Raw genomic sequence first — 25,852 nt, 5'->3', positions numbered from 1 at the left:
GCAAGTACACTCAGCAGTTTTCATCATTTGGCAATTGTTTATGGATCAAAGGGTAAGCTGGGCGGCAGCTGTTGACACCATAGAACAAATTAATATGCAAGAGATTTGTAGTTGATGCTGGCAAAGAAAATGCTGTCCTTCAAAGAGAAGTTTCTCAATCGATCGCACATCAAGTAACTGCAGTACACAGATGCATCCCCAAACTTAAGCAAAAAAAACCAGCCAAAAGCTAATTTTTATTGATTGTTCCAGTTATGATGTTATTGCTGGTGCATTACAGTAGCAATGTCCAGAGAGGTCCTTTTCCCAAAAAAATGTTTAACACATGTTAGGTTACAAGGGATTGAGAAACACTGCTGTGAAATACCACTCTTGCTCCTCTTACAGATATTTTGCTGCAAGAAATCATATTGCTTACACTAATACTGCTGAGCGAGTCCTCAGAGTTTCTCATGTAAACCAGGAAAGCCACCTTCTACCACAGGAAACAATAAGTATCATCACTTTCACATCCCATCCCTGTCAGCTCCTCTGCAGCCTTTGGTTTTGTGCTTGAGTGAAGATTTAAGTGGGGATGTTGAACACATGTGGGACAGCACCAGGCTGCAGTTGTGGACCTGGGGACAGAGGAGAAAAGAAATGCCCTTAGAGGCTGAGCAACTGTGGTACAACTGAAGAAAAGCAAGGAACAGGAAAAGCAAATTCTTCCAGGCTTATTTGCTTCAGGAAAGATTTCTCTTCTGAACACCTTATAAACCATTTCACCAACTGTGAAACTCATTCAGCTTGAAGAGACCCTCAGGATATATACTTGAAAGACCAGCTACCCCTCCTCAAAACCCTTGTGAAGCCTTCAAATGTGTTTTTCAGATCTTCTGCCTGTCTTTCAGACCTTTGCCTTTATTTTCATTTTTCTTGCTTTTTACACCATTCCTTCCTGCTCAAAGAGCCACACAGAATGTAGCTCTCTAATGCTCTAAAACACTGTTGATACTCACCCAGCAGTTCTGGAAACAACAGGACAAAGCATAGGAAAGGGCATTTGCTGCATCAAAGTGATCTCATCCTTTCTATTTGCTGTGATTTTCCAGAAACAGGCAGAGCTCATGTGGCAGCTTTTTTTGGGTGAGTAACCAGGTGTCTCCTCTCAGGTCAAATCTTAGTCATTTGGACCTCTCCAAAGGGAAGATATCCTGCAGATTTATTTACAATCAGTTTGAGCTGGATCAGCTCCCAGAAAACAGAGGTTAAAAAAGAAAGTAATGAATAAACAGAAAAAATGATATCTCTTCACTGACCTATGAGCCTTATGGGCTTTATTACAAAGGAACACAGCCTTCTCTTTCCTACTAAATACTTACAAAAACAGTAGGATGATTTCTTTTGCTGTTGCACTTGGTATGTCCTGTCCACCTTCACAAGATCACACTGCTTTGCTCTTTCAGAAACCAGGAGGTAAAATAGCATGAGGTTTGCATTTGCATATTTGCATATTATAACTTCAGTGTACAATTAGCAGATACAAAGCAAGGCCAGAGAATGGTGTTTGTCCACATTTCACAAGTGGTTTTCTCTATTTATTATTATTATACTTATTTATAAAAACATGCCTGCAACAATGTGAAGTCCAAATTTCTTGTCTGCTAGTCTTTCCTACAGAGATTCAACCATGTTAAATATATGCACCACACATACCCTTTTACAGCTCATCTTTGCCTCTCTTTGCCTCACCCATTTTAATAACACATTCTAGGCTGAAGAGAATGTCATTATTTCTATCAGAAGCAAATTTCTTCAGCACAGCAGATGTTTCTCCTCGAATATGTCCTGCCTGATCTGTTTTAGGGCAAAATCTTCTAAGAAGTGGGGTCACAATTGTATGTCACGTTTGTAACTGCTTTTAATGTATTTATGTTTTACCTCCAAAGATCTTTGTGGTGTTCAGTTGAGAACTGCATCACCAAATGAGAACTGGAATCACAGATGGACAGTGCAAACACTGGATTTTGAAAAACTTGCCTCATATTTAGGCAAGTTTGTAGATGAGATTTTCATATTCAGGAAAATCTCATCTATAATTGGAAACAATAAATGAAAGTGCTTTTATAAGTAGTATGAAGTTTTAACTGTTCCACACAAAGGTCTGTGAAGTTTTAAAAGAACTTAAAAGCTTTTAAACCTGTTTTCAAAAGCAGGTTTGGGGGTTTGTTTTTTAACTGAAGATTTCAAAAACCGTGCTTCATGTTGCAGTTGAACAAGAGCATAGAAATGGTAGATTACAATGCTGAAATAGCGAGAAATAAATACTTGTCAACTGAGCATTGTAAGCTGTTTTATGTTCCCCTTCTGTAGATCCCAGTGTAACTGTAAGCAGCACTAGTTGTACAGGTAGACCTGTAACATCCCAGCACATTTTAATTTCAGGCTAAGTGAATGATTCCACATGTCAGTTTGAATTTCTTTTTCAAGTTCAGTGAAAGCAGGATAACAGTATCCAAGAACGATGATTATTTTTCCCAAGGTAAAGCTCAATTCAGACCTTAGTGTGCATAAAGTCTTTAATTACGTGTCCTGTGCCTGGAAGCCTCTGATCTGTGAGAACAAATTCAGGTTGTAGAAGCTTTATCTGTTCTCAGGCTTCATCTCTCTAATGCTGAATTTTGATGCTGTCATTGAAAAGACAGAGAATAGCAAGAAAAGCATAGAACCACAGAACAGTTTTGGTTGGAAGGGACTTTAGAGATCACCTAGTTCCAATCCCCCTGCCAAAATCTTCTAGCCAAGCCAACAGAAAACTACTTTTGAGAGCTTGCTTCTCTCCCTGAATGCTTGTGTACTGCTACACAAGTCACAGTCCCCACCCTTCCGATGGAGCTAATTGCCAATTATGCACTCACTGAATGGATGTCTGTCTTCAGACAGCAAAGCTTAGGTCTGGAGACACATAATGTACTCACAACTTGCAGCCACTGCAGTTGTGCTCTGAATAAAAATATTTATTTTTTCTCTTTTTTTGATACATAAATGCAAACACCTGCTAAAGCTGCAGAAAGGGAAGTGATTCTCCCTGCCCCACTCTGCTCTTGTGAGACCCCCACCTGGAGTACTGTGTCCAGCTCTGGAGCCACCAACACAAGAAAGATGCAGAGCTGTTAGAGAGGGTCCCGAGGAGGCCACGGAGATGATAAGAGGGCTGGAGCATCTCTCCTGTGGAGACAGGCTGAGAGAGCTTGGTTGTTCAGCCTGGAGAAGGCTCCAGGGAGATCTTAGAGCAGCTTCCAGTGCCTAAAAGGGCTGACTGAAGATGAACTTTTTACAAGAGTGTGTACAGAGGGGTAGGACAAAGTGAAAAAATGGCTTTAAACAAAAGAGAAAAGACATAAATTAGATATTGGGAAGAAATTCTTCACTGTGAGGGTGATGAGACACATCCCTGGCAGTGCTCAAGGCCAGGTTGGATGGGGCTTTGAGCAACCTGGTCTAGTGGGAGGTGTCCCTGCCTAGGGCAGGGGTTTGGAACTAAATGACCTTTCAGGTCTCTTCTGATCAAACTGTTCTATGATTCTATGAAAGACTCAGGCCCTAAGTTTATCCAATAAAGTACACAAGGCTGTTTGTCAGGGTTGGCATAGAAGCTATAAGGACTGTTTCCACATTAGCAAAACCAGGATGATGGTATCTGGTGCTGTGAAAATTTGTTATCTTTTAACACAGCATTCAGACAATACAATAAGGGTGCCACAGGAAATGCTATGGATACTTTAGTAATGCAGTAGTTGGTTCCGTGACACACTAAGTCTGAATATACCCACTGGGTGGTAAGGTGTAGCAAAACTGAGGGCAGGCTTTGCCATTAGCAACCTGCCAATGGGGGTCCTGTAAATAACAGAGTATGATCAAAGAGCAATAATGTTTCATCATGTGTCATAACTCAATCCTACGAAGTCCTTAACTTAAAAACATGAGCATTCTTAAATACAGAATTTCCTAAACCCTGGAAATGCCACCATTAGGGTGCACATAACAAAACAAGTATTCATAACATGACATGCAACCAAACAGGTGTCAATGGGAAGGAACACAGGTCGCTACAGACAGACAGGCTTGAGAAAATTCTGAACAATAACAATAGATCACACTCCTGATCTGTCCTTAATGTGGAAATCATCTTTCCAACATGTGCACTTACAGTGTTAGCCACTGAAGAAGTCAGTGGTGCTCAACACAGCTTTCAGAAAGTGAAGGATAAAAATGTAAGTCCTTTCTTTTTGTTCATTACGCACTTTGGCTTGATCTGTTGAGACATTTTCTACTGTTCAGCTTCATGGAATAAAGGGCTTTATTTGATCAAATGATGCGCTGTTCAAGGAGAATAATTCTGGTCAGTTTTGTGTTAAGCATCCTGTCAAACACGTCATAAAGATAAGAGGCAAATAATTTCCAGTCCTAACAGACTCCCTTACTGCAGAAGCTCACCTGCAAAGTTGGATAAAAACCAAAACCAAGCTAAAGTTGATGAACAACAGCCAGAATTATTCTATTAAATATTTTCTGGTTTCTTTTGGGGCTAGGGCCTTTAGGGTGTTTATGTTAGTTTTCTAATTATAGCAAAGTTTTCTCTTGGCAGTACTTAACAGTAAGGAGAGAGACTGGGTAAAAGGAATGAATGTTCTGCTTCTAAGCCTCACGGATGTGATTCCTGCATTTCAAACATGATTACTTTGTTTTTCCAACATCTGGGCCTGGCCTAACACTACTATCTCACTTACAGAAAATGAGGGTTAATGTGAGACACACAGTAATTTATTTGGGAGCTTCCCCAGTACACTGCATTCCCGTATGTGGGGCAGACTATAAGTACAGAGACAATGACAAACCTCTTATCTCAATCAGAGCGCAGAAGAGCATGGACACGGTGAATAAAGTCCATGCACCTAGTCAACAAAAAACCCTGCAGACACTGCATTTTACCAAAATATCTGAGAAATCCATTAAGAACATTGTATTGTAGCATTTGAATCTCATCCTCAACTAGTCTCATACTGATCGAAAATGAACATGTAACGATCTCCAGTGTACCCTGGTGAGACTGGTTGGTTTAAAGCTAGCTTTTGCTGAGCCGGGGACAGCAAGAAAGGCACAGCCCTTTCAAGGAGACTTCTGCTGCCCTCTGCCTGGTTCCCCAGAGAGTGCACTGCTGGAATATAAGAAGCAGATAATTTTGCACTGATATATGCTGAATTAACCAGCCTTCTTTCTAGCAGCTGTGGATGTTCTTAAGCAGGCTCAAGGTGCAGAGATTGCTTTTCCCTTAATATAGCATCAGACCAAATACAGACATCAGGACTCAATACCCAAATTGTGAACTCCTGCCAAGGTGCATCCTTTCCTGCCATCACTCAGGACAACACCACAACAATGTCAGAGAGTGGCAAGCCTGAAATCCCAGCATCTCCCTGCCTTCAGGTCCCATAATTCAATAGGAGCCTAAAAAACTTGTAGTATTATTTAAAACTGCAGTAATGGTCTGCTGCAGTTCTCTGGGATGTTGATTACTGTCCATGAGTGCTGGAACTACCAATACCCTCACTATTAGTGGAGGATGGTGGAGGTGGTATTTGTCCCTGCATAAAACTGCTCACAAACTGCCTGCCTTATATGCCAAACTAGATTCCCCCATAGCTTGCAGCTGTCAACTCAAGATGAATTTACAGGAAAGAGCCTAAGCTTGTGTGACTGCAGCATTGGAATAAACATTTTTACAATATTCAAAAAGGTTATTTCAAAAATAATATCATACAAAACAGCTGAAGGTGTTTCATTTTCTCTGTAATGCTCCTTGGAAGCAAGGACAGGCGGCTGGGGATGAATACAGGAATGTTGTCCAGGAAGCTAAATCTCAGAATTAAACTTGGCTAGGGATGTTAAGGATAACAGGAAGGGATTCTGTAGGTATGTAGTGGATAAAAAACAGAGTAAGGACAACATAGGCCCCCTTCAGAAGCTATTGGGAGAATTGGCTATGCTAGATTTGGAGAAGGCTGAGGTTCTGAATGACTTCTTTGCCTCGGTCTTCACTGGCACCACCGGAGTCTTGGAAGGCAGATGCAGGGACTGTGAGAATGAAGACCTTGGGCCCACTGTAGAAGAGGATCTGGTTCAAGACCGTCTTAAGAACCTGAATGTACACAAGTCCATGGGACCTGATGAACTCCATCCACGGGTCCTGAAGGAGCTGGTGAATGAAGTTGCAAAGCCACTGGCCATCATATTTGAAAAATCATGGCAGACAGGTGAAGTTCCTGATGACTGGAAAAAGGGAAATATAATCCCCATTTTCAAGAAGGGGAAAATGGATGACCTGGGGAATTACAGACCAGTCAGTCTCACCTCTGTGCCTGGCAAAATCTGGGAGCAGATTCTCCTGGAAGGCATGCTAGGGCACATGAAAAAGAGAAAGGTGCTTGGTGACAGCCAGCATGGCTTTACTAGGGGAAATCCTGCCTGACCAATTTGGTGGCCTTCTATGATGGGGCTACAGAACTGATGGACAGGGGTGGAGCAGTTGATGTCATCTACCTGGACTTGTGCAAAGCGTTCGACACTGTCCCACATGACATCCTTGCCTCTAAATTGGAGAGACATCAATTTGATAGGTGGAGCACTCGGTGGATAAAGAACTGGCTGGATGGTCATACTCAAAGAGTTGTGGTCAATGGTTCAATGTCCGGTTGGAGATCAGTAACGAGTGGTGTCCCTCAGGGATGGGTGTTGGGACCGGTCTTGTTCAACATCTTTGTTGGTGACATGGACAGTGGGATTAAGTGCGCCCTCAGCAAGTTTGACGATGACACCAAGCTGTGTGGTTCTGTTGATAGGCTAGAGGGAAGGAATGCCATTCAGAGGGACCTTAACATGCTTGTGAGGTGGGCTGATGCCAGCCTTATGGAGTTTAACCATGCCAAGTGCAAGGTCCTACACCTGGGTCAGAGCAATCCCAGGCACAGCTACAGTTGGGCAAAAAGGAAATTCATGGTAGTCCTGTGGAGAAGGACTTGGGGGTGTTAGTCAATGAGAAAATGAACATGAGCCGGCTGCAGTGTGCTCACAGCCCAGAAAGCCAACCGTATCTTGGGCTGCATCAAAAGAAGCGTGACCAGCAGGTTGAAGGAGGTGATCCTGCCCCTCTACTCCCTCTCATGAGACCTATTTAGAGTATTGTGTGCAGTTCTGGTGCCCTCAACATAAAAAGGACATGGAACTGTTAGAACAAGTGCAGAGGAGGCCACGAGGATGATCAGGGGACTGGAGCACCTCCCATATGAAGATAGGCTGAGAAAGTTGGGGCTGTTCAGCCTGCAGAAGAGAAGGCTGCGTGGAGACCTCATAGCAGCCTTCCAGTATCTGAAGGGGGCCTACAGGGATGCTGGGGAGGGACTATTCATTAGGGACTGTAGTGACAGGACAAGGGGTAACGGGTTCAAACTTAAACAGCAGAGGTTTAGACTGGATATAAGGAAGAAATTCTTTACTGTGAGGGTGGTGAGGCACTGGAATGGGTTGCCCAGGGAAATTGTGAATGCTCCATCCCTGGTGGTGTTCAAAGTCAGGTTGGACAGAGTGTTGGGAGGCATGGTTTAGTGGGAGGTGTTCCTTCCCATGGCAGGGGGGTTGGAACTAGATGATCTTAAGGTCCTTTCCATCTCTAACTATTCTATGATTCTATGATTCTAAAATTCATTCTCCGTAGAATATTATCATATTGCCAGGTGACCCCAGAATACACTGGTATTATTAGCTCATCCCATCTCATCTGCTGTATCTCATAAACTATTCAAAGAAAGGGCTGCAATTTTATTATCGTTATTCCTTTAACATTAGAATCTCACACTGCAGGACAGCAAATAACTAACTCCTGGAGCACTGGCTAAAAATACCATGGGCTGAGATTTCTACACAGATATTAGGCCAAGCTCATAAGCTTTCCACTCAGAAAAGAAGATATGCCAAGCTCAGCAGAGATATCATTTCAAATTAATCCTGTTCATTGAGATTTTTTAGGCCAATGTTCTTAGTGGATAAAAACAGTTTTAAATAAACCCTCTCAGAAATTTCTTAATGAAAACTTTCTGGATTTCCCACTAAATCTTCTATTCAAGAAAATCTAAGGAAAATGGTTTAACTCAGGACATCAAACTTGAGTTTGAATATGCTGGCTTTCAGAGGCATTTTGAGTCACTGCAAAACTAAAATGCTTTTTTTCTGCTGCAACTTAGTGCACCATAATGATGAAAAAATAAAAACCTGGAAAAAAATCCCTAGAGAAAACTGTCACTCCAGAAAGAAATAAAGGAGAGAAGAATGATAGGATGTTGGAATAGGGTTATCCTCACCTCACCTAACCAGCCATCTGACATTGAAAATTACAAGGAGAAGAATCCAGGTCATGACAGCCTTCATTCTTTCACAAAGAAAACAAATCCAAATAAAAAGGCTTTAAGTTTCTGTGAACCATAACAGGTTTGGCAATACCTGTTTCTCCCCTTACAGCAGGCACAAGTTTGGGATCTGATAGCATCAAGAAACTAGACTTTACCAGGCCAGATGCTTATGCTAACTACCAAGGTCCTTGATTAAATACTGAATAGTACTAAACGTGGGACAGAATCACATTCAGTGTATATTTCAGTTTTACACAGTGCTATTCATAGATATTTCCTGAGTTTTCCAAAATCTTTACAAAGTTTCAGATACCCCACATTTCCCTAGAGTTTCTGAGATTGTGTCAAAGCCCCATTAAAGAGCAGTAAATTACCTTGATGGCTTCTCTCCTGAAAACAGACCCCTGGCACTGTCATCAAAGTAAGTAACTTTGACATTATTTGGTGTGTACTGATACTTCCTGTTTTCATCCCAGTGCTTACACTTTCATTAGTTTCCTAGGATAATCTGAGAATTGCGATCAGGCTGACTGATTCACAACACTGCAGCTTCTCCTATCTTCTGAAGACAAGCAAATGTTTGACCTTTTGCCATCCTCCACAGATTCTCATAGGTAATCATTAATAGCTCTAAGGTTGATACCGTTCTCTATGTGCCCTGGGATGAATCAGCCCAGCTGATGAATATGAAAAATCAAGTTTATCTGCTTATTTCTAACCTCTTCTTCCTAACCTTGGTAGAAATTTTCCATGAACATCAATGGTGTTAAAAGTATTGGCTTTTAGATGACCATTGCCATTTCCTTAAGCCAAAAAAAGCATGAAGTTGTCCATCTCCCAGAGAGCCTTCCTCATGTGCTGCAGTTTTAAGAAACCAGCACTTTCCTTGGTCCTGATTATATTATTGAAATACAGAAATTTAATTCTTTATTACTCATATTTGCTTTGTCTATAAGCTTTAAGGATACATGGAGCAAATCTAGAAGTTCTAGATGCTGAAATTTTCATCTCACCTCTATAGTCACTGGCAAACTCTTCAAGGACTGAGCACAGAAGCATTCACTTTAGTCTGTGCTTCTGACACAGTGCACACACTGGAATATATTTGTTAAGGCTGAAGAAATAGAGGCAAGAACTGCATCCTTACTAATGTGGGAATTCATATTCAATATCTCCACCTGCCCTTGCCTTTCTCTTACTCTTTCATAGCAGCTGCAATTTTTTCCTTGTTAAAGGGGAATCCTTGTCACAGGTGGGGAAAGGTCCACGTTTTCCCTGCAGGCACAGCACGGTGCATAGTAGAAACATCTACTCTGGCTTTGCAGGAGTTAACTTCTTCGGCAGGAAGCTCACTGCAGAAAGATAAAATCCCGACTGGCCTAACTGCTTCCCTGAAAACCAGCGCACGCTCCCTGCAGGCTGTGCAAGGCCATTACAGCCAATTCAGAAGGCTTGGTGCTGAATGCTCAGCTGTGCAACCATCCTGCCTTCTCCTCAATAGGGTATTTGATATAAGTGCTTGAAGTTTTTGTAAATTCAGAAAGCAAACAGCTAGAAGAGAAATAATTTGAGCTACTGAAGAATTGCTCAATCTTCACATCTCCTTGCTGCTCTGTCTTCTAGCTGATACTGGAAAAATTTAAATTCTCAATAACTCTGAGGCTTTCTGCCTGGAATGGCTTTATTTTCCTTACCTTTCTCCTTTGCTCTGGATTCTTCTTTTTTATTATCACCAGGTTAAAAAAAAAAGACTGCTATGGTAAGGTATATTTTAAAAGAGCTCTGCACCAGGCAGCTGTCCTACTGTCTCTCACAGAAATAGGGAAGAATAAGTTAACTTAAACCTTACAAGTTTTTTCCAGACAATACAAATAAACTTATATTCACCACTGGTTGGTTTTTTTTTTTCTTTTCTGCTATTAAAGACTCTCATGGAACCTGACAGGTATTTTGTGTATATGTCTTTGTGTATGTGTCTTTGTAGCTTCAGATATACTGCTGAACTTCTGAGGTGATTAAACAGTATGTCTGGTGTCTTCCATGTGTGTTTTTCAATTTACCATCAGCTCTAATGGGAACAAGCTCCTCACCCAAACTACCCCTTGAAGCTGCTGCTTGCACCTGCTGTAGCAACCACCCAGTGCTGGTCCTGTCAGGAGTCAACTAGTAGGAGCTTCCAAAACTTAACTTGGCAGAGTCTGAAAATATTAAAAGTATCTGCCCTAAAAGAAATCCTCTCTCTGTATGTTTACTCTTCCCTGCATTCCAGCCTGCATCATTTCTCTGCTGGACTCAAACTAATTAACCTCTGCTGCACCAAATCTAGACATTCTCAGTGAACTGGAACTCATCCATAAATAAAACCAGTTCCTAATTTTACCTGCATATTCTTTGTTAGTGACCATCAACAAAAGGTTGACTGAAATGTTACTAGTGTTGACAATAATGTAGAATCCAAATTTTCCAGGTATGTTTTTCCAAACTCTATTGCTTTGGAAAACAGGATAACTCAGAGATAACAAATTAACTGATGAAGTCTGTCTGTCAGTTTTGTCATTTGCTCACCAGCATACTGGTGAGCTGGTGAGCAAATCTGGCAGGCCAGACAGCAACTGCATGATGCTTTTAAGGCTGAGAGTGATGATGTGTTCAAGAGCAAAAGAGCAATAATTAAAAAGAATCACCTTCAAAAGCAGGGAACAGGGTCTGAACAAAATTATCTGCTCTAGACAAAAGGGGACTTTTGGAGCAGGAATTTGTATTCAAGACAAAAAAACATTCAAGACACACATTCACGTAAGTAAGATGGTGTGTGACACACTGCCCTAGCGCGGAATGGCACAAATCCTGTAGGGGTGGGGCTGCAGTGTACCACCCAGAACGGGCTCTGTGTTGATCTTCGTCACCCTCTCAGGCAGCCGGAAGGTGAATGCCCGCAGCAGGTTGGCAAAGAAAATAAAGAGCTCAGTTCTTGCCAGATGCTCCCCCAGACACACACGGTGCCCTGCAGAAGGAAGGTGGGAAGGACAGAGAGTAAAATACCCTGACCTCAAAAGCAACCATATTTATCCTCACACAAAGGTATATTGGCTGAGTCCAGAATTTCTTTACCACTTGATGCTATCAATGACACAAAATTTGATGCAATTCTTCATTTAAAGAATCCTGTCTGCAGCAATAGATAACTGTGCCCTCCTTCTGCTCTGGTTTTGCTTCAATTACCTCTAAAACTTCATCTTCATTTGACTGAGAACTTTAAAGGAATTTGTTCAATCATGTAAATGAAGAATAAGGACTTGCTCTTCCTAGGAGATATCGTGCTCCCATTTTGTATGCATAAAAAAATCGGCACAGCTGCTTGCAAGTACTTTCCAAATGCATGTCTGGTTTTGAAATGTATGCACCAAATCAATAACTATAATCATTAGCAGAGAATTTCCTTCCAAAAATAGGGCAAGTTAGATGTATACATTTGTCAGGACATCTCTGATTTTCAACACACTAATTTGTTCAGTAGAACAAACGTTTAGAGTTGGATTGGGAAACATTACTGGAAATAATAATGTTGGTTTTATCACTGTTTTCTGCAAAGAGTTTTAAAATAAACAACCAATAGGTTTTTAATAAACATCTTAATTCTACTGTCCCAATTCTACAGTCATCCCAACCATGAATGCTTGTGCTGTCAGTGCATTTACCTATTGAAAATGGTAAAAAGGCTTCTTGGCTCACAAAGTTTCCATTCTTATCCAAAAAATGACCAGGGTTGAACTGTCGAGGTGTTTCCCAGTGCTCTGGGTCATACAAAGATGAAGCAATATTTGGAAAAACTATAGTGCCCTGAAAGGAGAAAAACAGACACTTAGTTCTGGCTGTCAATCCTCCCCCTGCAGTTGAAACTGGCTAGGTGAGACCAACAGTAGCTTCCTTCAGAGTTCAGTGCTGCATGCTGGCAAGTTCATTTCCCCAGTAGGATCAGTGAAGTCTATTTGTTTCAGGATGTCAGTCCAAGCCTGACAGTGGAAGTGGTCATGTCAACAGAAACTAACAACTTTATTCCTACTAAACCTATTTTCATTTCTAACATTAGAAGTCTCTGTGATTTAGTCTCTGAGGAAAGCTAATTGCAGACCCTCATGTTTTTCCCTTGGATCTACTTACAGGTTTTCTTCAGGCAAACAAATAGTCAGAAATCTCTCCAATGCCTTATTAGCAAAAATTAGTCAGTTTCCTTCAGTATCAACCTCTAAGGTTTTGTCTTCATTGGTTTGTAAAAATATTTACTAAAATCCCCTCTTCCATCCAGGGGCACCTTTCACTACTGATAACCCTCTCTCAAGGGCTGTCACTCAACTCAGCCTGGCAGATGGTTTCTTGCCCTTGTTCCCATTCAGGCTGTGACCCAGAGATATCCAACCCCACCACTGTGGAAGAAAAGATGTTGGTACAAATAGATTTTAATCAGACCTTGTTCTACTGATGCAGGAAAGGTATGTAGCAACCAAGAAACTGTGTCGGTACCTTTTTGAGAGCAAAGCCAAGCAATGTAGTGTTCCTCACACACACTCTGGGCATGCCAACTGAGATAATGTTGCTGAAGCGCTGAACCTCATGAACCACAGCATTGGTGTAGGGCAGTTCTCTTCGATCTTCATAGCAGATTAGCTGGGAAGGACCCAGAACGGCATCAAGCTCCTGCTGCACTTTCTCTGTAGAAAAAGATACACCATTTCAGGTGGAAAATTTGTCAAGTATTTTCACTAATTCCATTTTTAAAGACATTTACCATTTAGAACTATAACAACAGCAACAAAACAAAGGTAAAAATGTGAGTAACTTTTATAAAGAAAATTAAAGTAGCAGACATCTCTTTTAAGAAAAATATATTTGTTGTCCAAAAATTTAAATCTCTTTAAAAGTTGCCCTACTAAAACTTAAATGCAAGAGAAGTGTGTTTCCCTTTGGCTAGGTGCCTTAGAACCACTATAGCCAGTTAGACCCACTAAGCTCACAGCTCTCTGGAATTTAGGTTGGGTGAATCAGGGCTTTAAAAGCCTAATTCCTATTAAAAAGAAATAGTTCTCGTGCAGAACAGCAGTTAAGTGAAACGATGCCAACTAGAACAATGTTCAAATACCTTTAAAGAAAAACAAAACAAAAAAACCCAAACAAACCTGGATATGCTTCTTGGTGCCTGTGTTTTGATCAAGAATAGCATGATTTAAATTGCTTATTGCACAGAAATGTTGGGAGCATTAACAAAACTATAAAAATTATTTTGTAAACTTCAAGGCAGGAAGGACACACACAATAAAAATGCCTTAGATTTTTGACAAAGGATCTTGTCTTTTTCCAGGCTTTACGAAGCCACAGATGCAGGGAAGCAGATTATGCATTGATCAGTTTGTGCACATTGAGATCAAGCCTGCTCGGTGGCTGACAGCAGTCCTTCACAAAACTATGTTAGATAGATCCTGACAACAGAGATTTAAGCATCTTACAGAATCTCAAATGTATATCCAGAAAGATTTTAAAGTACATTTCCTTCTATGAGGAGCTAGCTTGCAAAATCAAGCCCAACTACTTCAGGATCCAGCATAGTTTGAAGTGATTGGTAACTGCCTAAGTCTAAATAAACATCTCTGCTTCACTAGTTCAGAGAACAAGAGCCTGATTCACTCAGGCAAAAGGACAAACTTTTCTATATGGTACATGGTGGAACTGCAGAACATTGTCAGTGGGTGTCAATACAGGCAAAAGTATGAACAGGTTCAAAAAGAAGCCACCAATTAAACAGAGACAGATGCACCGATGCCAGTTCATTATGAGAGTCTAAGTGAAATTTATGACTCAAGACAATCAGGAAGGCTCATTCTGCACACACCCTGTTTTCCCAACTGTGTGCAAGGTATTATATTGAAATAAATAAAATTATTTAGGTGAGCCAGGGCTTTCATAACCATAATCACATTAGGTGATAATTATGCAATAACACAAGCTTAAGTAGACCTTCTTGTCTGACAGCTCCAAGTAGAGAAATTTTTTCTTATCTTCATCTCTTTCCTCCATCCAAAATCCTTTTCTCCTCTGGGCATTTGCACATATTCTGCTGTCTAACGAGATTTCTCTCAGTCAGCATAAGGGATCATTCCTTTGTTTTTCACTCAGTGTTGTATGAAAGTGATTGGTGGTTGTTCAAAAGCTAGACTTGAAAATAAGCTTCTTAAATATACATAGACATAACAAATGAGTCATCAAATTCCACCCCTCACTGGAATAATTTCTGTCGCAATTCAAATACATCACAGAATTAATTTAATCATAGGTTAGACACTATGATACCTAGGGATCATAAATGGACTGATGGACAAAAGTAAAGTCAAAGTTGCCAATTGACCTTCAGGTGATTCTCTACTACTTCTGTGACCTACAGAGCACATAGAAGTGCAGGATTCACCATAGCTCCCATCACTGATACCCAGATGATACAAAGCAGAATTGAGGGAAGATTCCAAAGAGTGATGTCCTTACCATCACATATCAGTTTCTGGTTCTTTTCAGTCATGTTTATGTCTCAGAAGCCAATTCAGTTTCTCAAGGTACAACCAGCACCTCACCAATGGCTGCAGCAGTGGCCACTGTTTTTCAAGCATTATGTGTGCAAACCCTCTGACTTTCCAAACAGCAGCTCCAGTGCTCCTACTCCATTGACCTTCCTACCACAATCTTAATTTCCCCAAAGACCTCAACCCCTCCTATACAAATGCACACTTCCCCAGCTGTTAACTCTTTCTGGGAACTTCCTTAAGCCCATGACTACTGTAAGAACTTGTACACAGATACTGCAGACCCACTAATGCTGCCCATCACAGATCTATCAGTACAAAAAGGCCCATGTGCTACAGCCATATAGCAATATCTAGGAATACTGTCTGATCCATGAAAAGGCTATAACTTGGCTGTTCTGCTGCACCAGAGATATCTGTGATGTGCTTAGCTGCTCACCTTGGATGTCTGGATTTGCCACCATATAGAGAAGACCCCAATTCAAAGTAGTGCTTGTTGTCTCTGATCCACCCAAGAAAAGGTCATTTATAGAACAAACCATGTTGTCTTCATTGTAAGTAGACCTGGGTTCATCCTTGGTCTGCAAATGATAAGAAAAAGTAGAGCTTTATACATGAAAGTTAGAAAATCTAGAATAGGGTAAGATGGGATTTTATCCCCAGTTTCAAGCTGCAGTGTGCTCTGCCTATAGAACAACACAGAGAGACTAATAAAGAATATTAGACACCAGAGACAACTATCAATATGAAAAGCTGACATTTCACAAACAAGCCATGTTTTCTGCACTCTCAAAATCACATATTCTCCACAGAGATGGATTTTTGGCTTGATTTTGCAAATACTGGTAAGATGTCTACCAGCATGTCCTCAAGTCATATTCCATCACTCAGTTTTTCTACCAAGCAATACAGTGACCAGGTAATGAGCATTGGGTTCTCAAAAGTTCTTAACCTGTGATATTCAGACTGCTTCTGCACTGAGAGGCCACAATGACACATATATACAGTTGCTTTGGGGTTTTACAGTTTTCACTTGGAATTGTGAGGACATGTAGGTATATTCTGAAACTGTAAAAGAATACTATTATGATTCGGGAGAATTCATTGTCTATATTTAGGCTGTGCTCAGGGGTCCTGAACCTTTCTTTTGACAGTGGAGCAACTGGAAAAGTGAGAAGAATGTTTTTCCCTGTTGTAAAATCATCTGATCTTTTTCTATTGCCCCTGTGTATCTATTACAGACATATTTTTAATAAATGAACTTGGATGATTTCCATACAGCAGAGTTCCGGAAGAGTTTGCTTAAACAATATCTGGGCCACTGATATTCAGGTCTCACAGATCTTAGAAAAGCAGTGAAATGTCTTAGAAGCAATTAAACACTTTGGAAGAGCAGATTAGTTAACATAGTGCCAGTACCAAAAAAATTGAATCAAGAGGATCCAAGGAACCAGAAGTCAGTTAGGCTGACATCCACCCTGGACATAAAAATATGGCAGCTGATATGGGAATCAATTAATAAAGAACTACCATATAGAAATACAAATTAATGCTATTTATTATGATATAGAAAACTGATCATGGCAAGGAGATCTGATTTGATTCTTTGGGAGAATTACCTGCTTGGACAATAATGACAATTTCACAGTTGCAATATACTTGGAGTTCCACAAGATAGATGCTTTGTTTCCCACAATAATAAAAAAGTCAAGCACTATGAAGTATTCAGAAGACACATGCTAAAGACTAAAGAGCTGACTGACAGAAATTGCTAATAGACATTCTCCAGATGCATGTCTCTGTAACATGACTGAGCACTGCAGCAGAACCAGCTTAGGGAGTACAGAAGACAGGCAGCAGTCCAGGATGGCAGAACCCTTTGGGCTGTGCCATGATGTGCAGGATGGGTGTTACAGCCTGACAAGGCTGCAGTGCCATCAGTTGCTGCAGCCAGCACATGCCCAGGGTGAAGGGGCACTGGCTGTCCCTGCAGGGAGCCCTGCCTCCCAGAAGCAGCAGTCACTTCCCACTTCTCCAGGGGCTGAAATAATAGACATCCTCCACCTGGAACATCTTGTTTGGCTCTCTGAACCATTCTCACCTTGTCACCCTCCAGTAGTACCCCTCTAATCTTGTCACTTCTCCCCTTTATCCTTTTTTTATCACCAAGCAGAACAGGAGGAAGAATACTGCCTAATGAAGTGGAGAAGAGGAGAAAGGAAAAGTGATCAAGTTAGTGGGAGTCACAGGGAAGGGAGAGGATCCAGTTCCCTAGATTCAGACCTTACATGCCAGCAAGGTCTAGAAAAGGAAGAGATTATGTGTTCCCACTCACAGCTTTTGCAAGTCTCCTACAGCCTTTTAAAACCTGATGGTACCGTGCCTGCCCAAAATGCTCCTATTTGTCCCAGTTCCCTTTGTCTACTTGCAACTTATCTACTGCCCCTGGAACTCTCCTCCAGTCTTGTCTGAAACTCCACTGACTCCTAGATTATCTTCCTACAAAATGCTCTTAAAAACCAATTCAACTGTCTTCCTGTAGCAACTTCTCTTGACAAACCCTTATCAGCCAAATATCCTAACCAGAACATCCCACTGTCTACCCAGCACCTTCCCAGTTCTCTTGTAGCCCATTTAGAAATTAAATATTCTTTCCTGTAGGCCTTAAATTGTTTTGCAACTTGTACCAATGAGAGAAATCTGGTGTGTTAACCTGCAATTATAGAATTGCAAGCTGCTGTGGTACATTAATAACTAGAAAGGATTCAGCAAGTCCCTGATTACTAGATTCACATTAGGGTGTCTATGAAAGATAAGAAATTGTGATAGAAGGCCTAAGACTGGACAATTTAATGGTCCGTTTCTCCTTATTAGTTATGAATGAATGATTAAGCATAACAAATTATAGCAGCATTCCAGTATCTGAAGGGGGCCTATAAGGATGTTGGAGAGGGACTATTCATTAGGGACTCTAGTGCTAGGACGAGGGGTAAGGGATTCAAACTTAAACAGGGGAAGTTTAGGTTAGATATAAGGACGAAGTTCTTTATTGTGAGGGTGGCAAGGCACTGGAATGGGTTGCCCAAGGAAGCTGCGAACACTGAATCCCTGGCAGTGTTCAAGGCCAAGTTGGACAGAGCCTTGGGTGACATGGTTTAATGCAAAGTGTCCCATGGCAGGGGGGTTGGAACTGGATGATCTTAAGGTCATTTCCAACCCTAACTATTCTATGATTCTAAATACTTACTTTTTTAATGTGAGCCAGGTAAAAATCAATGAAATCTTGCGGTTCATCTGGTGTCCCACGTTCCATGTGCATTCTGATCTCTCTCCTTGTAAAAGAGCTCAGGACATCATAGCAAGACAATGCCTTCTTATGAGGACCAGGGAGGTGGCACATCAGCCAGGGGAAGATTTCATACAGCTGTGGGAGTGACACACAAAGTCTCCATCACTAGAAAACGCATTTTAGGCCTACTAAAAAGAGATTTTAATATTCATATTAGCAGGTGGTTTTGGCATGATTAGTAAAATATTCTGACAAAGACTATGCTTATGTTTTGAAGTTGTGAAACACTGCACTACATAATTTCTGGCTGTGTTGATGGTAAAATTCAGAGTTCCACTGGCTTTCAGCTCAACCACAAGCCAAATTAGAATGAATGGTATTCATTTATTCAATTCGTGTATTCAATTACAATGAACTGTATTCATATGTTTAAAGGTAAGATCCTGCCCTCTAGTGGAGAATGCCAGGAAGGCAGAAGCAAAGCCGCTGTAAACTGTCCCCGCCAGGATGTGCAAAAGCAGTTCATACAACCCAGAGCAACGGCCGGCTAGCAGCGGCTGGTATAGGAACGCGTTAATCCCCCAAAGAACTCTCAAGCGTCCTCAATAAAACATGAAACATCTGAAACCCAGAAAAGCTAAAACAGCTACCTGACAATTATGAGTGCTTCTCTAGAAAAGAAGACAGGATTAGCTGACATAACCTGATTAGTTTTATCCTTTTCTCTCACACTTTGGGAAAATCTGGCCTAAAAATAGCTGCTTTCTACCTATTCCAATAGCTAGAAAGTTCATTCTGATTTTCACTTTATATATTTATGATTGCATAATTTGCAACATCCTTGTAACTGCAAAGTATTTTCTCTTAATAGTTCTTTTCCTGCTGGAAATATAATCCCACAATTTATCAGCAGAAGTTCTACCCTTTCTCAGTCTTCATTTTGCTGAGCTCTTCTACTCTCATAATTATACTCAAAGAAGCACGTTAGTAGATGTTCACTGAAGTCTGGCTGGCTGTGACAGACTATACTTTAGCCTTTTTTGGAAGATCAGTTCTTATTGTCACACATACAATTATCAATTAATCATTGCCTTATCACAGAGAGATAGTAGTCCAGCCTTACAGTTCTATGTGAGATTCACACAGAACTTCAGATCCATTTTGTTTAGTTCCACTTCTGGTATTGTTCAGAAGCCTTACATGAAGCTGCCTGACTAATTATATATGATTTCCCAGATCACATATTTTCCTACTCTCAAAATGCATGCACTTTCTGGCTACTATGGTTTTCTAACTGTAAGTGGAATTTAGCTTTCAATGTTCAAGACAAGAACTGAGCCCATCCACCTTCCCACTACGAGTCCTGCCAAAACTCCTCCTCCATTTCTGGAGGGGCTCAGTCCACAGCATTCTCCTGTTTAGTGCTGGACAAGATGGAATCCAGTTAAGAAATGGTGGTGTAGATGCAGCAACATCCACTTTTTATGTAATACTGAGTACCCTTTGCATCTAGGAAGTGGGAAGATTGCAGCCTTCCCTTTGGAATGGTTTGAACCCTTGTTCTTATTTCCCAGAACAGTAACTAAATCATCAGAAGAAAGCAAAGCTTAGTTAGGAAAGAGAATATACCTCCTTTTCTTCTATCCCAAAAGCCAATCTCACCTGCCCCCACTACACACAACTTATAGGACCAAAACTAGGCTAAGCAAAAGGGAAGTTAGTCATAATTCAATGAGAAGATTGCTCCATGGAATGTTGGAGTAAATCTCTGTGTGTTTTTTACATTATGAGGCTACTGTATAAGTTGTATGGGCCAATTTTAGAAGTGGAAGCAGAACTAGAACTCCCGGGCAACTTTGAACACATTTCTCTGCAAAGCAGGCCTCTTCTAGTGACAGGTAAGACATCAACTCTCAGAAGAGCATTGACTGTTTTGATTGCCAAGCTTATGGATGTATTTGCTGGCTTAGCATTTACTATTTTCTGCTGCCTGCATGTAGACTTGCTCCTCACTCAGGGTGAGAAAATGAAATTTCTCTGGGAAGTCTCCACTTCTTATAGAGGAAATGGAGATATGTAGCCAATGGCAAAACACCTACATATTTGAATGATTATTCTCACTCTCTTCATTCACCCATTCAAAAACTGTTGCCTAGCAGACCTCTTGAATCTGCATTTCTCACTTTCTGACTTATTCAGAAAAAGACAACAGCTTACTTACATGATGAATAAAGCTGCCTGCAAATTTGAATAATTGTTCTGTGGCTCTAATCAGTTCATGAAAGGTTTCATCCTCTCTGGAGAAGCGATGTCCAAAAACAACAGCACAAATTACATTTGAGACAGAATGAACAAGAGAGAAAGAAGGATCCATGGGTTTCCCTGCAACCATAATAATAAATGTCACTGTTAGTGCCTCTTGTGTGATATAGTGAAATGAGAGGTTACCCAAAGACAACATTGCATTTCACAGAGAAGCAGCAATCTTCTTACAAAATCAAACATCTTCAGAACTATGGTTCAACCTCCTAAACCCAGGATGCATGGCACCCTAAAGTAACATCAGATATGTAAAATAATTCACAATATGATGAAGCAAATTTAGAGCTAAGAAAAAAATATCTATGCAAATTTGCTGTCTGGCAAATTCAAAATGTCTCAAGCATAGGAATGTCTGAAAACACTATAGCCAAAGGGAATCTGAGGAGAGAACCATAAGAAGAGGGGCAGCCTTATTCAGCAAGGACATAAATACATGTAAGGCTACTATATTTTGTCTGACTTTGCTAGAGGTATACCTCTTGTAAGATAGAATGTCATAAACTCCTTTTGCCATATTCTATATAACCAATTTTAAAGTAATTCCTGGAAAACTTTATCCCAATAAAACTATTTTGTAAATCCAGAATAAACTACTATAAATAACTCTATGTATGTACTAATGCAACTGTCCAGAACCCACTGCATGATACTGATCACCAAGTTATTGGTCTGGGCTTTTTTCTTCTGAACACATGGTCACATCTCAAACTCTCTTAGTTCTTAAACCATGAGATTGGTCTGGATTTAACTACTTTTAATTGATACAATGCTAGCCACAGCATGTTCTGATTTACTGTGCCTTTGCATAATGACGAGCATTGAGAAATCCAACTCACATGCTCCTAGCTGGGCTGATCACGGTAAAATGTTGTAATGAAGACAAGATTTTCATCACTGCTTTACAGAGTACATGCAAATGGTGTTAGAAGCCTTAATCCATCTGCATTGAGAATGTGTCCATACATTTATGCACCAGCACTGTCTATGAGCCAGCAATGGGCCCTTCAGGCAAAGGCCAGTATCATCCTGGGCTGCATAAGGAAAGTCATTGCTAGCAGGTCAAGGGAGGTAATCCTTCCCCTCTGATCAACACTGGTGAGACCCATCTGGAGTACTGGGTCCTGTTCTGAGCTCCCCAGTACAAAAGAGACATCAAACCACTGGAACAAGTTGAGTAAAGGTCCACACAGACAACTAAGGGATTGGAGCAGCTGGTGTAAGAGAGAAACTCATTAGTCTGGAGAAGGCTCAGGGAAGTATCTTAAGTGTGTATAAATACCTGGTGGAGAGGAATAAAGAGTATGGAGCTAGACTTTTCTCAGTATTATAAAGTGAGGCAATGGGCAAAAATTGAAATACAGAAATTCTGCCTAAACGTAAGAAACTTTTTTTACTCTAGGACTGACTGAACACTGGAACAGGTTACCCAGAGAGGTGGTGAAGTCTCCATTCTTGCAGATACTTAAAATACAGCTGATCTCAGGCATAAGAAACCTACTCTGATTTGAGAAGTTAGACTAGATCATCTTCAGATATACCTTCCCGCTTTAAGCATTCTATGATATAAATAATAAATAAGCTCCAGTTTTGCTCCCAATTTTAGTAGTTTTGTAAATAACTTTGAAAAAGAATAGCCTCTTTGAAAACACAGGACTGGGGTCTTTATATTTTCAGTCCATCCTGCATAGACACTGTAAGACCCTGCACATTCTCTTGTGGAACAAAAGCTGCCCTTAATTTCAGAGCAGCACAGAAAAGTTCATACACTAAAAACATCAGACTAATGACAAAAAATGAATCAGTATTTATTGCAGAGGTACCTTTTATGCTTGCAAAGAAAGCTACAAGGTAGTGGGCCTCTTCTTGAACTCGATGCTCCAGACCTCTTTTCCCCAGACCAAGGTCACGTAAAGTCCTCAGGGCAAACCTTCTTTGCTGCTTCCAGGTGTGACCAGTTGCTAACATAATCCCTGCACCCATTCAAAGAAGAGCTGTTTATTATGCTATTTACTATAGACAAAGACTACATTAAACCACAGAATATGATTAAACTGTTGCATTGCCTATGAACACAAAGACAGAAAGGAACAACTGTGGCATGTAAGCATGTGGGCAGGGCTAATGGACAAACTCAAGTGGGTAGTAAGATGACTTGAAGGATTAAGTTTGATCCAAGACAGACAGTTATCTTGGAAAGTTTGACACCTGCTTCTCTAGATGCTCTCTGAAGTGCTTACCTCCCACTCTCTTCTATGCTTGGAGCACACCTGATGAGGGTAATAATTCTCATGAGGGGAAAAGAGTTCTGATTGTCCACAATCAGGGAGAAAAGCTCCTGTCCACAGGGAGTAAAAGTTCAGTACCTAGGCTTTGTGACAAATATTGTCAGGAGAAATACACATCATATATTAACAGGATCTTTAATTTATTATAAAAATCACCAGTGACTGAAACAACTTCAAATTACAAATATTTAAGGAACCAGGTTTCCTTAAAAAATGTTGAGGTCTGAAATAAAATAAAAGTTGTTTCACAATGCATGAAACATGAAAATCAGGAGATTGGGAATCTTCAATATGATGGGGGAGTCTGAAACCTACAGCAAGGTTGAGACAGAAATGTACTGAACTTCTAGGTGCAAATGTAAGAGTAAGAGAATATGCACAAAAGGAAGGAATTAAGAAGATCCCATTATCAAGCTTATTCTTCAATTGAAAACATAATGGTGGGAGGCAGCAAGTCCTGGACAGGAAAGTGTGGTGTTGCCTGTTCTTCCACTTCTCTGTGGCACAACCTACCACTGCCTCATCACCTCTAAATCTGTTCCAGTGGATATTTCACACAAGGCATTACGAATCTCTTTTTGTTTGCTGGTCATGTCCTACTACTACCCAAAGGTTATTTCACCTATCTACTTTGCAGTTCACCTGGCAGTCATTCCTCACAGACAAACCCTGCTACTGTGGTACTTCTGGAAGCAGTTACAAGCTACAAAAGAGCTGCAATTTGTCAAGACAAGGTTTCTGTGCAATATTAATGGCAAGAAATTCTCACCTTTTCCTTTGGCCATGGCTCTGAAGAAAGGAGACACTAGCCTCCCAGAAACGTCTTCAGGGTGCGTGGTCATACCATTCTTAACTGCTTGAAATCCATTCAATACAATCACTGGGGCCCATCCAAACCATAAGGTGAATATGTTGCCATGAATTTTTGCCAGCTATAGATGGAAGAGAAGCCAGGAAAGCACAGACAAAATCCCACACATTGCTAGCAAACAGAGGATGAACTTGTTTTAACACTGATTACAAGACCAGCCCTAAGGTGGAATGATTTTCTCCATCTTTCCCACAAGATTACAGTTATCTGTGAGAAAGCATGAATGTCTCTTCAGCATTTTCTGTTGGAAACAAATGACTATTCCATCTTTTCAGAGCTACAGAGCTATGCCAAGAAATATTGGGTACTTTCTCTTACTCTACATAAACCAAGTCTCAGTTCACACTGATTCATGGGATAAAGGATATTTTCTATGCAAGAATTTATTTCAAAAGGGTTTCTTTTACAGAGAAAGTGGCACAAAGGGAACACAAAAACATCAGAGGAGTAACTCACTTGTGGCGACTGGACCAGTTACTTTCTTCTTCTCCCCTGCCCATTTGCATATTTAGGTGCTGGAACTTGAGTAAGACTATTCTGTCTGACAGCGTCCTTTACTTCCCATCTGAACCTGCCATTTTGGTCAGGATAACTGATGTGCCTCTTCCAAATCACAGTGACAGAAGCCACCGGAGTTGTCTATTGAGAATCCTGAAAGCACTGCTAGAACCAATAGAATGAAATAGAGGTGGCTTTGTGCACAGTAGCACTCATCACAAAACAGCTAACAAAATGTTCATGGGGGTTATTTTTGATCCCATTAATAAAAACAAGCATATACACACATAGTGCATCTTAAATATCTATTTACTGTTCAAGCTAGAGAGTGCCAGTGCTTGGAAAGCTAAAAATCCATGTTGTAACAGTAACTTTTTTAACTAGTATTTCTTTCCCCCAACTGCAAATCTGACATAGTATCCCTAAAGGTATTTAATCCTAAACGATACCAACTTTCATGTGATGTGTGATAAGTGGTGATGGAAGCATATCAAGTTTAATATTAATTTAACAAATTCAGTGTTAAAAGGTGATGGGTTTAAGAGCAGAGTTATTTTCACACATTCAGAACTTCCAATGCCTCTTTTCTTAGCCTGGTAAACTACTTTATGCTGCAATAACTTTTTCTCATTTTGCTAGCCAAACCAGAAGCTCTGACCCAGACCAAGAGCAAATATCATATTAGCTAGCTAGCAATTACAGTATGTTACCAAGGTACTTTTGGGAGAAGACGTTTTCATATAGCAAACAACATGAGAAATGGGAAATTACAAAGACTTCTGAACAAGTAAGAGTATCTGAAAATAAATACCTTCATGAGGAGATCACGATTAAACTGAAAGTTCAGCTGTATCAAGGTCCCAAAAACTGGGAAAGGGATTGGTCCAGGAGGAAGCTGTCTCCGTACTCGTTGCAACTTTAAAAACTGCATTATTAGAAGAAATACAGCCACAGCTATAAGAAACTGACTTATTGTCAACATTTTAACATCTGCTTTTACCAGCTCCTCGTTGGAATAGTCTGTTGAAGCTATTAAGGCTGGTTGTTCAACCAGTTTTTTCGTAAGAGTTTAGATTTCATGTAACAAATATTCCCCGCCCCTAACCTTCCCTCTTTATTATCTGCCACTCCTCTTTTGTCCCACTTATTTCATTATCATGTTCAGGCATATTTAATAAGCGCATACCTCTCTCCCTCTTCTCATTCAGAATACATTTATCAAATAAGGATCACAGGACTTGTAAGAATAGGGTCTTAAAAGACTAGGGCCAAGATATTCTAGGCAATGTATGCATATATACCCACACGTAAATTCTCCATCTAATTTTATGAAACAGTTGTGGATGGTACAAATACTTCATGAATGCTTTTAGAAAAGCAATAGTCATACATTTAAATTAAGCACGAAAGTGTAAGTGGATATTAAATCTTGAAGTTTTTGAAATGTTTTGTATATATTCCATGTACACATATACCCAGTAATGGCAAGGCTGATAAAATTTAAAAGCCCACATTTATCTTAAGATGCATATCCAAGTACCTAGTGCTTAATACTAAAAGCAAAATCTGTTAGGTTTCCA

General features: G+C 40.4%; 1 protein-coding gene and 1 long non-coding RNA gene across 3 annotated transcripts; both read right to left on the bottom strand.

Annotated features, from left to right (window-relative positions):
* Positions 1–204: 204 nt before the first annotated feature.
* On the bottom strand, positions 205–3,062 carry LOC115945357 (uncharacterized). 2 transcript variants are annotated; one of them, XR_004079718.2, is made up of 3 exons: positions 1,362–3,062; positions 999–1,193; positions 205–617 (listed from the first exon to the last, which is right to left on the bottom strand). It is a non-coding gene; the product is annotated as an uncharacterized lncRNA (long non-coding RNA). The 2 variants fall into 2 exon arrangements; XR_004079717.2 differs by having other exon boundaries at positions 999–3,062.
* Positions 3,063–11,179: 8,117 nt separating this feature from the next.
* On the bottom strand, positions 11,180–25,309 carry LOC101868968 (cytochrome P450 2J6-like). The gene is made up of 9 exons (XM_005142290.3): positions 25,084–25,309; positions 23,673–23,835; positions 22,439–22,588; positions 20,518–20,678; positions 18,255–18,431; positions 15,447–15,588; positions 12,963–13,150; positions 12,140–12,281; positions 11,180–11,445 (listed from the first exon to the last, which is right to left on the bottom strand). Exons 1-9 carry the CDS (start codon positions 25,252–25,254, stop codon positions 11,267–11,269), a joined length of 1,473 nt encoding a protein of 490 aa, XP_005142347.2. The 5' UTR covers positions 25,255–25,309; the 3' UTR covers positions 11,180–11,266.
* Positions 25,310–25,852: the final 543 nt, after the last annotated feature.

This window comes from Melopsittacus undulatus, chromosome 6, assembly GCF_012275295.1.
Source record: "Melopsittacus undulatus isolate bMelUnd1 chromosome 6, bMelUnd1.mat.Z, whole genome shotgun sequence".
In the NCBI taxonomy this organism is placed as follows: Eukaryota; Metazoa; Chordata; class Aves; order Psittaciformes; family Psittaculidae; genus Melopsittacus; species Melopsittacus undulatus.
Note: the sequence above shows the minus strand (reverse complement) of the source record. Positions and strands in the feature narration are given on the sequence as shown.